The 17,752-nt window shown below is 50.1% G+C and overlaps 1 protein-coding gene across 1 annotated transcript in view; it reads right to left on the reverse strand.

Moving 5' to 3' along the window:
• The window catches only part of EXOC3L2 (exocyst complex component 3 like 2), a 38,637-nt gene that overhangs the window by 4,828 nt on the left and 16,057 nt on the right, over positions 1-17,752 (reverse strand). Inside the window, exons 4-11 of the mRNA XM_064293808.1 lie at positions 15,808-15,919; positions 12,661-12,762; positions 12,461-12,561; positions 12,162-12,272; positions 9,835-9,970; positions 3,442-3,564; positions 2,941-3,096; positions 1,753-1,874 (exon numbers count right to left, since the gene is read on the reverse strand). Coding sequence (XP_064149878.1) covers positions 1,753-1,874; positions 2,941-3,096; positions 3,442-3,564; positions 9,835-9,970; positions 12,162-12,272; positions 12,461-12,561; positions 12,661-12,762; positions 15,808-15,919 — 963 coding nt within the window. The remainder of the gene's footprint in view (positions 1-1,752; positions 1,875-2,940; positions 3,097-3,441; positions 3,565-9,834; positions 9,971-12,161; positions 12,273-12,460; positions 12,562-12,660; positions 12,763-15,807; positions 15,920-17,752) is intronic.

Here is a 17,752-nt window from a genome sequence, read left to right on the forward strand (position 1 = left end):
TCCTGCTTGTGTGTGGGTCTTGTGTCTCTGGGTACAAGATGTCTGTGTACCAGAATAGGACTGCCATACTAGTGGTGCTGCAGCTGCCATCACCAGGGCATTCACAGTGGCAGTGTGGGTGGTGGTCAGGTATACCGGCTTTATAGCCAGCCCGCTGGTGCCAGGATTCAAGTCCCAACACTGCCACTTGCTAGCTATGACATTTGAGGTAAAAAGCCAAAAAACCAAACCTGCAGCCATAAAGTCAACTCAGACTCATAGTGACACTGTAGGATAGACTAGAACCGCCCCACAGGGTTTCCGATCTTTAGGGAAGTGGACTGCCACATCTTTCTCCCACGGAGTGGCTGGTGGGTTCTAACCACCGACCTTCTTGGTTAGCAGCTGAGTGCTTAACTACTGGGCCACCAAAAACTACTGAATTTCCATGTGCCTCAAATGATAAGGATACCTCACAGGGTTGTGGGAGGTGTGAAATAAATCGATATGTGTGGCCCTTAGAATAGTGTTGGCCTTACTTGCATAGACTATATTTTTGAAAATAATTTTTCTTATACCACGAGTTGCCCTTGAGTTGGAACTGATTCGTGGCGACCCCATGTGTGTCAGAGCCGAACTGTGCTCCATAGGGTTGTCAGTGGCTGGTTTTTCTGAAATGGACTGGAACCTCCAACCTTTTGTTTAGGAGCTGAGCACGGTGACCTGTTTGCACTACCCGGGGCAATTTTTATTATACGTCTTACTGATAGAGTGGCCATATAACGCTAACTTCGGAAAAGGTCTGGTCTGACCTAAGGACCTAAGGACTCAGTAAGCAAGAGCTGGTTTTTTGTTTTTTTTTTTTTATGGAACCCTGGTGTCCCACTGGTCAAGTGCTGGGCTGCTAACAGAAAGGTCCATGGGGGCCGCTGGTGGAACCCACTAGCCACTCCAGTCTGCTTCAGTAAAGACCACCCGTTGCCATCCGTTGGACTCCGACTCACAGCAACCCTATAGGGCAAAGGAGAACTGCCCCATAGGGTTTCCAAGGAGCAGCTGGTGGATTCGAACTGCCAACCTTTTGGTTAGCAGCCCAGCTCTTAACCACTGTGACACCTGGGCTCCCTTCTGTAAAGATGACAGCCTTGGAAACCCTATGGGGCAGCTCTACTCTGTCCTGTAGGGTCCCTAGGAGTCAGAATTCCACTCCATGGCAACGGGTTTGGGTTCTGGCTGGTTTTGTTACTGCTGTCCTTGGTGAATCCCCCAATAATCCTCTGAAGAGAGTGTGATTATCCCCATGGAACTGATGAGGAAACTGAGGCTCAGAGAGGGTCACACAGAAGGGAAGTGGCCTGCCAGGGTTGGAATGGCGCCCGCTCCTGCCCCTGTCGCAGTGCGTGTGCGCCCGCGTGCCCGTGCGTGTCCCCGTGTCCCCCGCGGCTCCCCTGCAGGGCCGGCCCTTCCTGCCGCCGGGCGGCCCCGCGCCCCCCTGCCCCGGGCTTCCTGTGACCGCCTGTTTGTTTGCGAGTCCTGGTGGCGGTGGCGGCAGCGGCGGCGGGCGGCAGGAGAAGGAGGGAAATCGTATTAATAATGCCCTGGTTCCAGCAGGAAACGGCCGTCAGACACGCTCGCCACCTCCCTCCCTCGCCCGGAGGCAGGAAACGCAGGGACGGATGCCAAGGTCCGCCGGAGACCTTGGCCAGGCGGTGGGGCGGGCCGAGCGCCCAGGCCGCCGGGATAGCCTGCCCGCCGGCGGGCCGGGGCTCTCACCTGATGTCTGGGTAGTCCCGCACCAGCACCCCCACCTCCACCTGGATGCTGGGCGTGTCTTCCAGCTGCAGGACTTCCGCCAAATGGGGCACCACGGCGTCCAGCCACGAGGCCTGCGACTCCTGCAGGAAAGAGGCCAGGGCTCACACTCTGGCCCCAATGCCCCTCCCAAGACCACTCCCTCCTGAGACCAGTACTCAGGGCAATTCTCTTGCCCCTCCAAGCCTCGATTTCCCCATCTGTAAAATGGGGAACAGACTTTGGCCTTTGGGAATCTGAAGAAAAATCCATAGTTCCAGTTTTGCAAAGAATTTTGGGCTCCTAGACATCCCTCGGAAACCCTGGTGGCTTAGTGGTTAAGTACTACAGCTGCTTACCTTTAAAAGGTTGGCAGTTCAAATCCACCAGGTGCTCCTTGGAAACTCTATAGGTTAGTTCTACTCTGTCCTATAGAGTCGCTATGAGTCGGAATCAACTCGAGGGCAACAGGTTAGGTTTTTTTGGTTTAGACAACCCTCAAAACCCATTCCAAGTTTGCAAAATGTTACCATTGGGGGAAAATGGGCAAATGTTCAAGGGATCTCTCTGTCTTCTTTTTTTATAACTGCGTGTGAATCTATACTTATCTCAATATCAATATAAACTTAAAAAAAAAAGGAAGAAAAACAAAAGCAAAAAACATTCTAACAGCTCCAGGCTAGAAGCTCCTGGAATAGCTGCTGAGTGAGGCCCTTCCAGCCTTGCCGAGTACCAAAAAAAAAAAAAAACAAAAAACCCCACTGCCGTCCAGTCGATTCTGACGACTCATAGTGACCCCACAGACAGAGTAGAACTGCCCCACAGGGTTTCCAAGGAGCACCTGGTGGATTTGAACTGCCGACCTTTTGGTTAGCAGCCATAGCACTTAACCACTATGCCGCCAGGGTTTCCAAACCATGTACAGGGACAATTATTATCCTTGTTTTACAGCTGAGGAAACTGAGGCACTCAGACGCACGCTAGAAAGCCAGTTTATTCGTGCAAAGGAACTGCGCCTGGCAGGGTCACGAGTTGGTATTGTTATTCTTGGAGGCTGACTGCTAGGAAGTTGGGCAAAGGTCTCATTCGAAGCCCCCACTTTAGAGTGTGAGGAATCTCGGAGGCCAAAATTTTCCTAGTTCTCGAGACCCCGCCCCGCCCCGCACTGACCAGCCGCCGAAACAGCCTCTGAAGCTGCGCCGCGTCCTCCCGCAGCCTCCCCGCCACGCGGCTGCGGGTCCGCGCGGAGCGACAGCGCAGGCGCCCGCGGAGCAGGGGCCGCACGTACTCCACCAGCGCTCGCCGGTGCAGCTCGGCTACCAGTGCCTGTTGGGGGTGAAGGGTGAGACAGACCGACAGGGATGAACCGCGGTGATCCCGCCCCCGGCGCCCGCCCCCGGCCTTGTCTCCCTCCCTGCCCCCACCCCTTCTGGCCCAAAGGGCGACCCCTGGCCTCCCCTGCGATGCTTTCCCCTGACCCGCGGTAACCAGCCGGAGGACCCCCTCCCAGTCCTCACAGGGCACTCCAGCCCAGCCCTCTTTCCACATTATCCGGAGCCCCACCTCCCAGCGCCCCCAACCCTGTCTGCATCCGCCTCCCCGCCCTACACCCCAGTTCCAGCAGAGCCCCCGCAGGGCGCCACCTCCCAGTCCTCCCCGAGGCAGGCGTACCTGGTAGGGCTCGTCCTGCAATCTGCGCAGTGCCAGCGCCTGGGCCCCCAGCGTGCCCACGATGCCGTCCAGGGCCTCGGGGCTGCTCAGCCACTTCCTCCGCATCAACTTGCTGAAGTGGGGCTGTGGGGACGGAGGCGCAGGTCACAGTTCTCCTGCCTTCCACCCTTTTTCTTCACTTTTTCAACACAGATTCCCAAAGTCCTGCACCTTGCTCAAACAGGGCTGGGTAGTGCTGGGGACGCAGGCAGCACCCTCCACACCTGTTCTCTGGGGCTCTGTCCAGGCAGGCAACAGACCTGTCCCCAGATGGTGAGGACCCAGAGTGGGCAGAGCTGGGGTAGGGGAAGCCCAGGAGGCTGGGGGAGCCCAGAAGGGGTGTCTGACTTAGCATAGAGAGTCAGGGAGGGCTTCCTGGAGGAGGAGCTGCTGAGCTGAGACCTGGAGAATGTAAGGGGTGGGGAAAGGAGTAGCTTAGGCTAAGGAAAGAGCAAGTGCACAGGAGTCTTTCCGAAAACCAAAGGAGAGTCAGAATGAGTGGTAAGACCAGCTACATAATTTGTGGGGCTCAGTGCAAAATGAAACGGGGGGCCTTGTTTAAAAATTATTGGGAACTCTAAGGTGGCAACAATAGAGCATTGAACTAAGGAGGCTGGGGGGACTTCTAAGAGCCTCTGTGCAGCTGTGCAGGTCACATGCCTGTCAGGCCGACTCTGGTGGCTGGCTGGAGGCACCTGTGTGATGGGGAAGTGGAAAGAAGGCTGGGCAGGTGGGCAGGGCCAGACCACAAAGGCGAGGGGGCTTCAGTAAGGAGCCTGGGTTCTCTTCCAAAGCCACTGAGGACCCATGGTGCGGTTCTCAGCAGTGAAGCCAGAGGGTTGGTGTAAGCTTTACAGAGCTGGGGGTGGGTTGGGGAGAGGCTCCAGACTGAGGCAGAGTCAGGGAGGAGGCTGGGGCAAGACCCAGGCAGCAGGTGGCAAGTGCCAGGAGGGATAGGGGAAAGGAGAATCCAAGTGGTAGAAGTCATAGGATGTAGTGAGTGATCACAGGTCCCTGGGTGGTGCAGACAGTTAACACACTCATCTGCTGGCTGAAAGTTTGGAAGTTCGAGTTCACCGAGAGGCATCTCGGAAGAAAGGCCTGGCAATCCACTTCCAAAAACCCAGCAGTTGAAAAGAACCCTGTGGAGCACAGTTCTACTCTGACATACATGAGGTCGCCATGAGCTGGAGTCAACGTTACTGCAACTGGTTTTAATTGGTTTAGTGAGTGATCACGAGTGGGGAGAGGGGAGTCAGAGTGGGCAGTGGCCCTGTCCATGCAATGGAGGCTGGGAGGAAGGTGAGGTGCTGCAGTCAGAGTGGACACAGAGTGTGAAGTGCCTGGAAACACACAGGCTTGGTGGCCACGGGGGCTTGAAGCAGGTCCCCATCCCACTCGGACCCAGGACCCCCTTCCCTCTCTCATCCCAGCAGCAGCCTAGGCTTCTGAACTTCCGAAACTACAGCCTGTGAGCTTCACGGAAAAGCAGGGCACGCGGAAACCCACCTAACGCCCGTGCATGCACACACTCTCCTGTCAACCCATTCAGACACTCCCCACAGTCACTCACTTACACACGCCTGCTGTGTATCTCTCTGAAATGTGAGGGTATCTATACATATATACGGAGCCCTGGTGGCACAGTGGTTTAAGAGCTTGGCTGCTAACCAAAAGGTTGGCAGTTCAAATCCATCAGCCACTCCTTGGAAACCCTATGGGGCAGTTCTACTCTGTCCATAGGGTCGCTATGAGTCAGAATCAACTCGATGGCAAAAAGTTTTTATACACACACACCCTTCAATACATAGGCACACATTTATATATGTATATTCACATGTATACAGTTGTTAGTTGCCATCGAGTCAATTGAGTAGAACTGTGCTCCATAGAGTTTCCAAGGCTGTGACCCTTTGGAAGCAGATTGCCAGGCCTGTCTTCCAAGGTGCCTCTGGGTGGGTTTGAACCACGAACCTTTTGGCTAGTAGTCAAGAGCTTAACTATTTGTGTCTCATTTTCCTGTGTCTTTATCTTTTTCTGATATCTCTCCCTCGAATTGTCTCTGTCCCAGTCTGTCTCTCTCAACCTCTTTCCTTCTCTCTCTCCCCAACCTACCTTGCTTTCTCAGTATCTTCCTATTTTCATCTGTTTCAGTCTTTCTCTCAAAACATACAAAGACCCCATTACCAGCGAGTCAATTGTGACTCATAGTAGCCCCGTGTGTTACAGAGCAGAACTGCTCCATGGGGTTTTCTTGAGGATAATCTTTACAGAAGCAGATCACCAGATCCTTCTTCCGAGGGACCACTGGGTGGATCTGAACCACCAACCTTTAGATTAGTAGTTGAGTGCAAACTGTTTGCACCACCCAAGGATCTAAAACATATATAAATCAAATCAAACCCATTGCCGTCGAGTCGATCCTGACTTAGAGACTCTGTAGGACAGAGTAGAACTGCCTCATAGAGTTTACAAGGCTGCAGTCTTTATAGAAGCAGACTGCCACATCTTTCTCCCGTAGAATGACTGGTGGATTTGAACCGCTGACCTTTTGGTTAGCAGCTGAGTGCTTAACCATTGCACTACCAGTTTCCTTAAAATATATATAGTGGTTTATTGTGTGTGCTGCATATATATTCATACTAAAACAATAAAGCACATAAGGGACACAGTTATGGATGCTTCCCAGATATATCCAAACACCTCGTGGGACTGAGTTACTGGGCTTGAAGGCTCAGGACCATAGTCTCGTGGAACAACTACGTTAACTGGCATAACTTAGTTCATAAAGATAATGTTCTACATCCCAGTTTGGTAAATAGTATCTGGGGTCTTAAAAGCTTGCAAAGGGCCGTCTAAGATACGACTATTTGTCTCTTCCCACCTGAAGCGAAGGAGAGTGAAAGACAAAAGACTCAAGGAAGAAGTTAGTCCAAGGACTAATGGCCCACATGAACCACAGCCTTTTCTAGCCTGAGACCAGAAGAACTAGATGGTGCCCGGCTACTACCACCAACCGTTCTGACCAGGGACACAACAGGAGGTCCCAGTTAGAATGGGATAAAAATGTAGAATGAAATTCAAATCATAAAAAAGACCAAACTTAAGGAACTGATAGAGACTAAAGGAACGCCGAGACACTTGCCCTAAGACACCCTTTAACCTGGAACTAAGCCATTCCCAGAGGTCACCTTTTAGCCAAATAATAGACTGACCTATAAAATAAACAATAACAGCTGTGAGGAATGTGCTCCCAAGAACAATCAACGATACAAGACCAAATGGGCAACATTTGTCCAAATGCAAAGGTGAGAAGGCAAGGAGGGTCAGGGAAACTGGAGGGGTGGGAATGGGGATGGCAAGGTAGAAACAGGCAGAGCGCAGATACGTTGCAGGAACAGCACCCAATGTCAGGGAACAATGTGTGTGTGAATTGTTGAACGGGAAACTAACTTGCTGTGTAAACTTTCACCTAAAACAATAAAATACATAGTGGTTTATAAATTAAGATCATAGACTCCAGCCAGACTGCTGGGGCTCTCCCTGCCACTTGGTATGCCTGTTTGCTCCTCTGTAAAATGGAAATGGTGATAAGACCCACCTCATGAGCGCTCAGGATGTGTTCGCTGTTGCTATAGTCTGTACACTTACGAAGATAATGACGGCCCACAACTGGAAGCCAGCACCTGGGCTAAGCGCATTACATCCAAAATCCCACTGCTCCCTCACAGCCACCTGAGAGGCCTGGAATTCTCATCCCAGAAGAGCTTTTCCAGGAGAGCACAGAGACCTCGAGAGGAGAAGCAATTTGTCCAAGGTAACCCTATTTGGGACCAAGTGGGCTTGAAACAAGGGCCATTCCCCGGTCCCAGCACCCCATATCCTCCACAACTACCAATTGCCCTTGAGTCGATTCTGACTCATGGCAACCCCTGTGTGTGTCAGAGTAGAATTGTGCTCCATAGGGTTTTCAATGGCTGATTTTTCAGAAGGATTGCCAGGCCTTTCTTCCGAGGCACCTCTGGATGGACTCGAACTACCAACCTTTTTGGTTAGCAGCTGAGAGCAAACTGTTTTTGCCACCCAGGGACTCCTTCATTCAGTCGTTCAACAAACATTCTCAGAGCCCCTCCTGGGGGCACTGCCCTGGGCAGAGTGCTTGGAACACAGCAGAGAACAAGGTAAACCAAACCTCAGGCACTCAGTCATGAGACAGCCAGGGGAACCTCAACACTGACCCGATATCTAATGACATTAAGCAATTATTGTTCCCTGTGTTAGGTATGGAAACCCTGGTGGTGCGGTTAAGAGCTACAGCTGCTAACCAAAAGGTCAGAAGGTCAAATCTACCAGGTGCTCCTTGGAAACCCTATAGGGCAGTTCTACTCTGTCCTATAGGGTTGCTGTGAGTCGGCATCAACTCGACGGCAAAGGATTTGGGTTTTTTTGGTGTTTGGTATGAAAATGGCATTGTGGTTATGCTTGTTTCAAAAAAGAGGCCCTGCCGAATGACTGGGATTGGGGCTGAGGGGACCATGGTCTCGGGAAACATACAGATCAACTGGCTTAACATAGTTTATAAAGAAAATGTTCTACACTGTACTTTGGTGAGTAACGTCTGGGGTCTTAAAAGCCTGTGAGCAACCATCTAGGATACTCCACTGGTCTTACCCCTTCTGGAGTAAGGGAAAACGAAGAACACCAAAGACATAAGCGAAAGATTAGCCCAGAGGACTAATGGACCACAACTACCACGGCCTCCACCAGACTGAGTCCAGCACAACTAGATGGTGCCCGGCTACCACCACTGACTGCTCTGACAGGGATCACAATAGAGGGTCCTGGACAGAGCTGGAGAAAAATGTAGAACAAAATTCTAACTCAGAAAAAAAGACCAGACTTACTGGCCTGACAGAGACTGGAGAAACCCTGAGAGTATGGCCCCCGGACACCCTTTTAGTTTAGTAATGAAGTCACTCCTGAGATTCACCCTTCAACCAAAGATTAGACAGGCCCATAAAACAAAACGAGACTAAAGGGGCACACCTACCCAGGGGCAAGGATGAGAAGGCAGGAGGGGACGGGAAAGCTGGTGATAGGGAACCCAAGGTTGAGAAGGGAGAGTGTTGACATGTCATGGGGTTAGCAACCAACGTCACAAAACAATATGTGTGCTAATTGTTTAATGAGAAGCTAGTTTGTTCTGTAAACCATCATCTAAAGTACAATAATAAAAAATGAATAAATAAATAGATACTGAAGAGAGAAAAAAATAATAATAACCCGGTGGGTGGGATGGGAGAGGAAAGAGATGAAACAAGTTTGGCCAGGAGCTGAGACTTGCTGCAGCTGGGTGATGGGTTCACAAAGGGTCATCTGTCATTCTACCTTCTTTTGTGTATGTTTGAAATTTTCCATAATAGAAAACTTATTTGAAAAACATTCCAAAAATCCCTGCCCTTGAGGAGCTAACATTCCAGTGGGAAAAGGCAGATAATAACAAAAATAAATAAGTAAAAGATAGCGTGACAGGCAGCAATAAGTGGTTTGCTTTGGAGGCAAATAAAGCAGGAAGAGAGAAGGGGGGCTTGAGGGGCTTCTATTGTAAATAAGGAGGTCAGGGAAGTTGTCACTGAGATGGTGACACTGGAGTCAAGACTTGAAGGAGGTGAGAGAGGGCGCCTGTGGATCACTGGGAGAAGAGCATTGCAAGCAGAGGGCACAGGCTGTGCAAACGCCCTGTGGCAGGAATGTACCTGCCATGTTCAAGGAGCAGCATGGAGGCCGGTGGGGCTGGAGTGGAGTGAGTAAGGGGAGAGTGGAGGCCAGAGGAAAGAAGACAGATGATGCAGAGTCTCGTGGATGAGGACTCTGGCTTTGATCCAGAGTGGGCCAGGAGCCCTGGGAAGGATCTGGGCAGAGGAAGGACAGGAGTTGATGTACAACGTGGTGGATTGGGCAAGTATGACAAGCAGGGATGCACATGTCTCAGTCTTGTTCTTTGTGCTCCCACAAACCCCCTCCACACAGACTCTCACCCACTCTGGACCTAGCCCCAGAGATGGGTGGATGGGGCTTGAGGGCCTGGAACAGCCTGGGCAAGGATTTAGGGACCCCAGAGGGGGGACTCCACCCAATCAATCCCCAGGCCCTCTTCCTGCTGGGGCCTCTCTGCCCTCCCCTTGCCCACCTCCTCCCACCTCTTCCTTCCTGAACCCACACACCTCCCTGCAAACAGCTCAGATAGGGCCATACCCCTCCTCCCGCCTGCTTCCCAAGCACTGTGTCACCGGCTGAAGGGAACTCAGAGGAGGGGGTGCTCCCCTGTCCTGGCACTGTTTCCCCTTTACTCACCTGGAGCTCCTGGAATAGCAGGTCTGCCAGGACACGTTGGCAGAGCCGGCTCACGCGGTCCAGAGCGCTGGCCGCTGCTTCCCGAGCTGGCTCACTTTCGGGGGGCCCCACCCGGGCCAGGCGCTCAGCCAGGGCCCTGTGGGATCGGTGGAGTCAAAAGTCAAGAAACTCTATTATCCCAGCCTCGCTGCCTGTCTCTCCTTTGGCTCCCGTGATGGTGGAGCTGGGGGAAGTCAGGGAAGCTGGGGAATGTCTCTGGGCTGGAGGATGTCAGGGGGGCTGGAAGATCTGGTGGATGTCAGTGGGCTGGGGAAGGTCTGGGGGATGTTAGGGAGGCTGGGGAAGGTCTGGGGGCTGGGTGATGTCAGGGGAACTGGGGAAGGTCTGGGGGGATGCCAGAGGGGCTGGGGAAGGTCTTAGGGATGACAGGGGCCTAGGGAAGGTCTGGGGGATGACAGGGGGCTGGAGAAGGTCTGGGGGATGTCAGGGGGCTGGGGAAGGTCTAGGGAAGGCCAGCAGGCTAGGGAAGGCCTGGGGGCTGGGAAATGTCTGAGTGGCTGGGGGATGTCAGAGGGCTGAGGGACATCTGGGGGTTTAAGGTATGTTGGGGGAGGGGAAGGGGTCTCTCTGGGTCTCAGTTTCTTTTGGTGCCTTTCTGGGTGACAGTGGGGAGACCTACGGCTCACTTAAAAATGTAATGATTTTCGCATTCTCAAAGGCTGTGGTCCAGGACCTCTAAAATTCTAAGTCTCTATGCTTCCAATTTCCTGTAATGGTAACGGTCTATGATTTTCCATTGCCAAAGAGGCAGCAACCTGGTCAGGGCTCTACAGAAGGCAATTGGGCACCTTCTGCCCAAATAACCCACATGGGGTCCTTGACCCAGCAGATGCACTCTGGGAGTGTGTGCCTCCAACCCCACACTTATGGGGGAACGACATTTGTGCAAAGGCTATTATCTGCAAAAGAGCAGAGTCAAACACCCATCCCCCGGAGACCAGGTAAATAAATGATGGTGCATCTAAACGGTGAAATACGGTTCAGATATTAAAAAGGAATGTGGAAACTCTAACTCTTCATGCAGGACTATGAAAAGATCTCCAAGCTGTTGAAGGGTGAAAAGGCAGAAGAGTGTACAATATTCTACCATTTGTAGTTTTTTTTAAAAAGGAAAAGGAATTATATATATATGCACACACATAGTTAAATGTATTTACTTGTTTATAAATGTATATGTATATTTTTTTTTATATATAATACAAGGGGGCCCTGGTGGTGCAGTGCTTAAAGCGCTCGGCGGCTAACCAAAAGGTCGGTGCTTAGAGCCTACCCAACAGCTCCGAGGGAGAAAGACCTGGTAATCTGCTCCCATAAAGATTCCAAAACCCAAACCCATTGCCACTGAGTCGATTCCAACTCATAGCAACCCTACAGGACAGGGTAGAACGGCCCCATAGGGTTTCCAAGGCTGTAATCTTTATGGAACGAGATTGCCACATCGTTCTCCCGAGGACCAGCTGGTGGTTTTGAACCACCAACCTTTTGGTTAGCAGCCGAGCACTTTAACCATGGTCCCACCATATTTATAAAAAATATAAATATGTTTACTTGTATATGTATAAAACATGTGCAGATGCAAATATACAGTTATTTATACATATTGACAGCAAGTGTACACGCTGCCCCTGTAAACCCTGGGAGAAACCAGTGATCTTGGCTATCTCAGGTATATATAGAGAACTGGGGTGGGTGGGAGATTTGTGAAAAGACACCTTTTATATCTTTTAAATTTTGAACCATGTTAATGCATTACCAGTTTTTTAAAATGCAATAAAAAATGAAAGTCAGTTTTCAAAAAGGTAAAAAAAAAATTTGTTAATTCTCAGTCTTGGAGTTTGGCTTCTAGGTTTCTATACAGAATACCTGAAAAACTAAAAAAAAAAAAAAAAAATACCAAACCACTTGCTGTGGAGTGTTTTCTGACTCATGATGACCCCACATGTTACAGGGTAGAACTACTCCATAGGGAGGCAGATTGCCAGGCCCTTCTTCCACAGTGCTACTGGGGGAGTTCGAGCCACCAACCTTTAGGTTAGCAGTCGAGCTCAAACTATTTGCATCACACAGGGACCTTCTAACTCTCCAGTGTCCTGATTATTCTATCATTCTAAAAGATGCCACGGTTCTTTCTAGTACTCCCAGACCCCATGCTTCTGAAGCCCCTTGTACATTCATGCCTTGCTGGGCCAGCCAGCCGTACCAACCCTGCCAGGGTCTGGGCACCCCAGTTCACCTGGCCCTCCCTCTCACACACTGCATGCTCTCACCGCAGGGGTGGACCACAGTTGACCAAGGTGATGGTCCTGCTGATATAGGCGTCAGGCGGCAGCTCCCGGACTCCTGGGTTCTCGTGGAATCGCTCCACACGCTGCTGGAAGCTGGTGGAGGAGAAGTGGAAGGGACAAGGGATGACCGACAGATGGAGCGCCGCTGGGTACAGCCCCTCACCTGGCACCTGGCCCATCAGAGCCTGGGATCCCCACCATGTACTCTCCCCCCTCCTTGCTTCATTCCCTTCCATCTCCCCACCCTACTGCTGCCCCAGACCCATGCCCCCTCCCCATACCTCTGCAGGAACTCGGCCAGCCCTCCCAGGCAGCAGTGGGCCATTCGCTCCCCGAACTCCTGGCTGATGCGGGGCGCACGCTCTGTGTGTTCTTCCAGCAGCTGCAAGGTCCAGGGGAGGAGGAGGTGTTGACAGGGGGTGAGGTCCTGCCTTCCCACCCACACTGCCCAGCTGACTCCCTCCCTCCTCCCGCCCCCTACCTCACACACGTCCTGGGCCAGGCTGCTGGGCTGGACCTCCGTGGTCCCCCAGTGCTCCTCATCTTCCTGTAGCGCTCGAAGCAGGGCTGCCCGAGTCTGAGCCTGGAGTGGGGAGTTGGGGAAGAGGGGCAGGAGTCAGGGCTGCCTGGCCTGAGGGTCTCCCCCACCTCCACCGCCGTGATCCCCTCTCCTTTAGCTTCAAGCACTCTAGATTCTACCTGAGAATCTAAAGCTGCCTGAGCTCATAGCTGAGGCCAGTCAAGGTGATGTGGAGGTAGCAGACTGGGCCAGAAAACTTCCCCCACCCCTTCCATGCCCAAGTCTACGATTTATAATCAAGAGGTAGAAACAATGGAAATGTCCATCAACAGGTGAAAGGATAAACAAGATGTGATATATATACACACAATGGAATATTAAAACTCATTGCCAGTTGGACTCATAGCAACCCTATAGGACAAAATAGAACTGCCCCATAGGGTTTCTAAGGCTGTCACATTTTTCTTCTGTAGAGTAGCTGGTGCGTTCAAACCACTGACTTTTTGGTTAGCAGCCAAGGGCTTAGCCCAAATGTCCATCAAAAAATGAAAGGGTATTTATCCCCTGAGGGAGCAGGAAAGCAGTGGGAAGCAGACCTAAAATTCTCATAAAAAGACCAGATTTAATGGTCTGAGACTAGAAGGACCCTGAAGATCATGGTCCTTAGACCTTGACAGGAACCATTTCCAAAGCCAAGTCTTCACACAGGGATTGGACTGGAATATGGGACAGAAAATGATACTGGTGAAGAGTGAGCTTCTTGGCTCAAGTAGACACATGAGACTATGTGGGCAGCTCCTGTCTGGAGGGGAGATGAGATGGCAGAGGGGGACAGAAGCTGGCTGAATGCACGCAGAAACAGAGGGTGGAGAGAAGGAGTGTGCTGTCTCATTAGGGGGAGAGCAACTAGGAGTATATAGCAAGGCGCATATAAATTTTTCTATGACAGACTGACCTGATTTGTAAACTTTCACTTAAAGCACGATAAAAAATTAAAAAAAAAAAAAAGAAAGGATATTTAAGCTTCAGATGGAAACTACCGCCTGAGGTCACCTTTTAGTGAAATAACAGATTGGAACACAAAATAAAGGTTATTACCCTTGAGTATGGCACTCCATTGAAAAACCAGCGACATTAAGGCCAAAAGGTCAACAATTACTCTAAAGCAAAGAAGAGAAGATAAGGGGGCAGGGAATCTAGAGCACTGGAAACAGAGAGCCATTAAAGAGAACATTGACACATTGTGGAAAATGTAACTAACGTCACTGAATAATATGCGTACAAATTGTCAAATGGGACCCTAATTTGCTGTGTAAACTATCACCGAAAATACGATAAAATATTATCTTCAAAAAACGAATGGATAAGCAAAACGTGGTCTATCCGTCGAATGGAATGCCCCTCAGCCATAAAGAGAAATGACATTCTGGTACACACTACGACATGGATGAACCCTGACATTATGCAGAGTGAAATGTCAGTCATAAAAGGACAGATAGTGTATGATCTCATCTAAGTGAGACATCTAGAACAGGCAAGCATACAGAGACCAAAGTTTATGAGTGATTACCAGGGGTGGGAGGAAGGAAGCCAGGGGAGTTATCGCTTAGGGGGCACTGAGTTTCTGTTAAGGGGGATGGGAAAATTTGGACATGGATAGTGGCGATGATGGCACAATACAGTGACTATGATTAATGCCACTGCATTGTACTGTAAAAAATGTTGAAACAGCCATTGTTTGTTCATATGTGCATATTTTTACCACAATAAAAAATTCAGTGGGTTTTTTCCCCTTTTTTATTGTGTCAAAAATACATACGATAGGACATTTGCCAATTCAACATTTTTCATGGGTACAATTTAGTGATATCTTGTACAACCCTTACCAATTATCCTTGCCAATTTTTCCATCATCATAAACAGAAACTTCAGCTTCCTGAACAGTGAGAGTCAGTGGCTTTTTAAATGATGATTGTTATTTTATTTTTCATAATTTTGTTTATTTTGTTTTGTTGTTGAGAATATAAACAGCAAGACATACACCAATCCAACAGTTTCTACGTGTACAATTCAGTGACATTGATTACATTCTCTGAGTTGTGCAACCATTCTCACCCTCATTTTCTGAGTTGTTCCTCCCCCGTTGACATAGACTCACTGCCCCCTAGGGTTCCTATCTAATCTTTCAAGTCGCTGTTGTCAGTTTGATCCCATAAACAGTCAGCAGTTTTACACTTCCTCCGTCTAATAGTTGGTGGACTTAAGGGTGTATGATTTCATTATTTTATGGTCCTAAGACTCTGCTGTCAGGTTCTGCAAAACAATTAATTAGCTCAAGATTCTCAGATTCTGTGATTCAAGAATTCCAAGGTCCTGACAGTTTGCGCTCAACTAAAGGTTGATGTTCAAACCCACCCAGCAGCGCTGTGGAAGAAAGGCCTGGTGATCTGCTGCCGTAAAGATTACAGCCAAGAAAACCCTATGGAGCAGTTCTACTCCATAACATGTGGGGTCATCTTGAGTTCGAACTGACTTGATGGCAACAGGTTTGGGATTTTAAGTCTTGCACTTCTCTGATTCTCTGGTCAAATGTCTTCAGGTCATGGGTCTGAGTATGTAGACACATTCGGCTCTAAGATCCTAGGCTCCAGAGTTGGCAAGATTCAGATTTCTGGGGTTGGGCTAGGGCTGGCCTTTAGGCAGTGGACACCGTCCTGGCCAGCTGGGTGTTTATGTCTGGAGCCATTCTGATCAGCAGGACCTATGCCCAGCTGGCTTAGAAGATGCTTTGATGCCAAGCCTTTGAGTCTGTGAGCTGAGGTTTTATAACTAACTTTCCCTCTAAGAATTGAAGTGTCTCAGTGTATTAAACTGAATATCTCGATGCCAGGCTGGGTGCTTGGGCTATGACATTGAGCAGAAGACAGAAATGATCATATAGACTTACATTTCTATGTCTTGGAAGGTAGGCAGGGCTTTCGGACAGAACTCAGATTTATGCAGAGGAAAAGGGAGATGAAAATAGTGAAAGGGGGAAGGAGGGCCACTCTAAGCCCCCTGTGACTCTCCCCTCCCCCTTCCCAGTTGCCAATGCCATGTTCCAGGTACCTTGACATCTGTGACACATTCATCCTCCAAACCCCGCAGGGTGCCAGGAGACAGAAGGGGCCCCAGCTCGCCATTCTCCAGGGCAAACATGTCCACCAGCCCTAAGACCTCCCTGGGGGTGGGGGATAAGAGACAGGGAGATCTGTGAAGGGTGGGGCTGGGCAATCGGTCCCATCCCCATCTCCTGATACCCACTGTGCGAGTGACCCTGGGCCACTCCCTTCCTCTCTCTGGGCCACCTTTCCTCATCCCTCAAAGGAAGTCTTTGGAATCCTTGTTCTCCTGGCTCCAGCTCTGAGTCAGCTCACTGATGGATGATGTCTGGGCAAGACTTGTAGGGGTCAAGCCCAGGCTTGATGCTCTGGCATGCAAAGCCTCACCCACGCTTGGCTTCACCAGACAGAAGCTCCCTTCCACCTCCACTCCTAGCCCTACCTCACCTGGTCTTTGAGGCCTTCCCAATCCAGTCCTCACTCCCCTCCTTCTAGGCCCTTGCATGCCCAAGCCTGTGCAATAGCATCACTGGCCACCCCCATTCTTCCCATGGCTTTTGCTCGTGGCATACTCTCATCCAGAAACGCCATCTCCCTACAAACGGGAATTAACTCATGCCCCACTGCTCCAGGAAGCTTTCCAGACTCCCCATCTTGCGTCAGTTGCCCACAGATGGCAGAAGGGTGCCCATTAACATGTATTCCCAAATGGGTTGATGTTGGCTACTGATGCCTTCCACTTCTTCTGGGGATAGCATCCAGATTTTGTTCGAGGAACCACCCAGTCCCTTCACTCTCCAACATGTGGTTTGGGTGTGGGGAACTCCTTTTTCCCTGGAGTGGGTGCCTGACACAGTCGTGGCTAAGTATCATGTTCCGTGGCCCAGCCACAAGAATGAGTATGCTTTAGGACTTAAAGGCTTAACCATTATGAGTCTAGGACTGGGAGGGCCAATGGTGCTGAGGTTATAGAATTCAAGGGGCCAACAAGGCTAAAGGTCTAAAACTGGAAGGGTCAACAATGTCAAGGTCATAGGATCCAAAGAGGAAATGAGGCTAAGGCTTAGGATCTGCAGGCTCATGGGTACTAGGATCCTAGGATTGAAAGAGTCATCAATTCTAAAGTTCTAAGAATGGGAGAGTCAACAGTGCTACAGTGCTAATGCCCTAGGATCTAAAGAGAGAGAGGTAGAGCACTGTAAGAATTCTAGGATGCCAAGGGACAAAAGTGCAAAGGTTCTAGGATGAAAGGTCAGTGGTGCTAGGGTTCTAGGATTGTAAGAGTCAATGGTACTAAAGTTCTAGGACTGGAAGTTTCTAGGACCAGGAGAGTAGGCAGTGCTAGGAATGGACGAGTAAGCAGTGCTAACATTCTAGGAGTGTGTCAAGGATCTAAGGTTCTCAGACTGGAAGGGACAATGATGGTAGGGTGCTATGTCTGGAAGGGGCAACAGTGCTAATAAGGTTCTACATCTGGAAGGGTGCTAATAAGATAATAGGCATTGAAGGATCGACGGTGCCAAGGTTCTAGCTGTGGAAGTGTCTGTGGTGCCAATAAGGTAACAGGTGTGCAAGGGTCAGTGGTGCTAAGGTTCTAGGTGTGGAAGGGTCTGTGGTGCTAATAAGGTTCTAGGTGTGGAAGGCTCAATGATGCTAAGGTTCTAGGCGTGGAAGGGTCTGTGGTGCTAATAAGGTTCTAGGTGTGGAAGGCTCAATGATGCTAAGGTTCTAGGTGTGGAAGGGTATGTGGTGCTAATATGATTTTAGGTGTGGAAGGGTCAACGATGCTAAGATTCCAGTCATGGTAGGGTATGTGGTGCTAATACGGTAACAGATGTGGAACGATCAATGATGCTAAGGTTCTAGGTCTGGAATGGTCTGTAGTGCTAATGAGGTTCTAGGTATGGAAGGATCAGTGATGTTAAGGTTCTAGGTGTGGAAGAGTCTAGGTG

The sequence above is a fragment of the Loxodonta africana genome, chromosome 11, assembly GCF_030014295.1.
Source record: "Loxodonta africana isolate mLoxAfr1 chromosome 11, mLoxAfr1.hap2, whole genome shotgun sequence".
NCBI classification, from domain to species: Eukaryota; Metazoa; Chordata; class Mammalia; order Proboscidea; family Elephantidae; genus Loxodonta; species Loxodonta africana.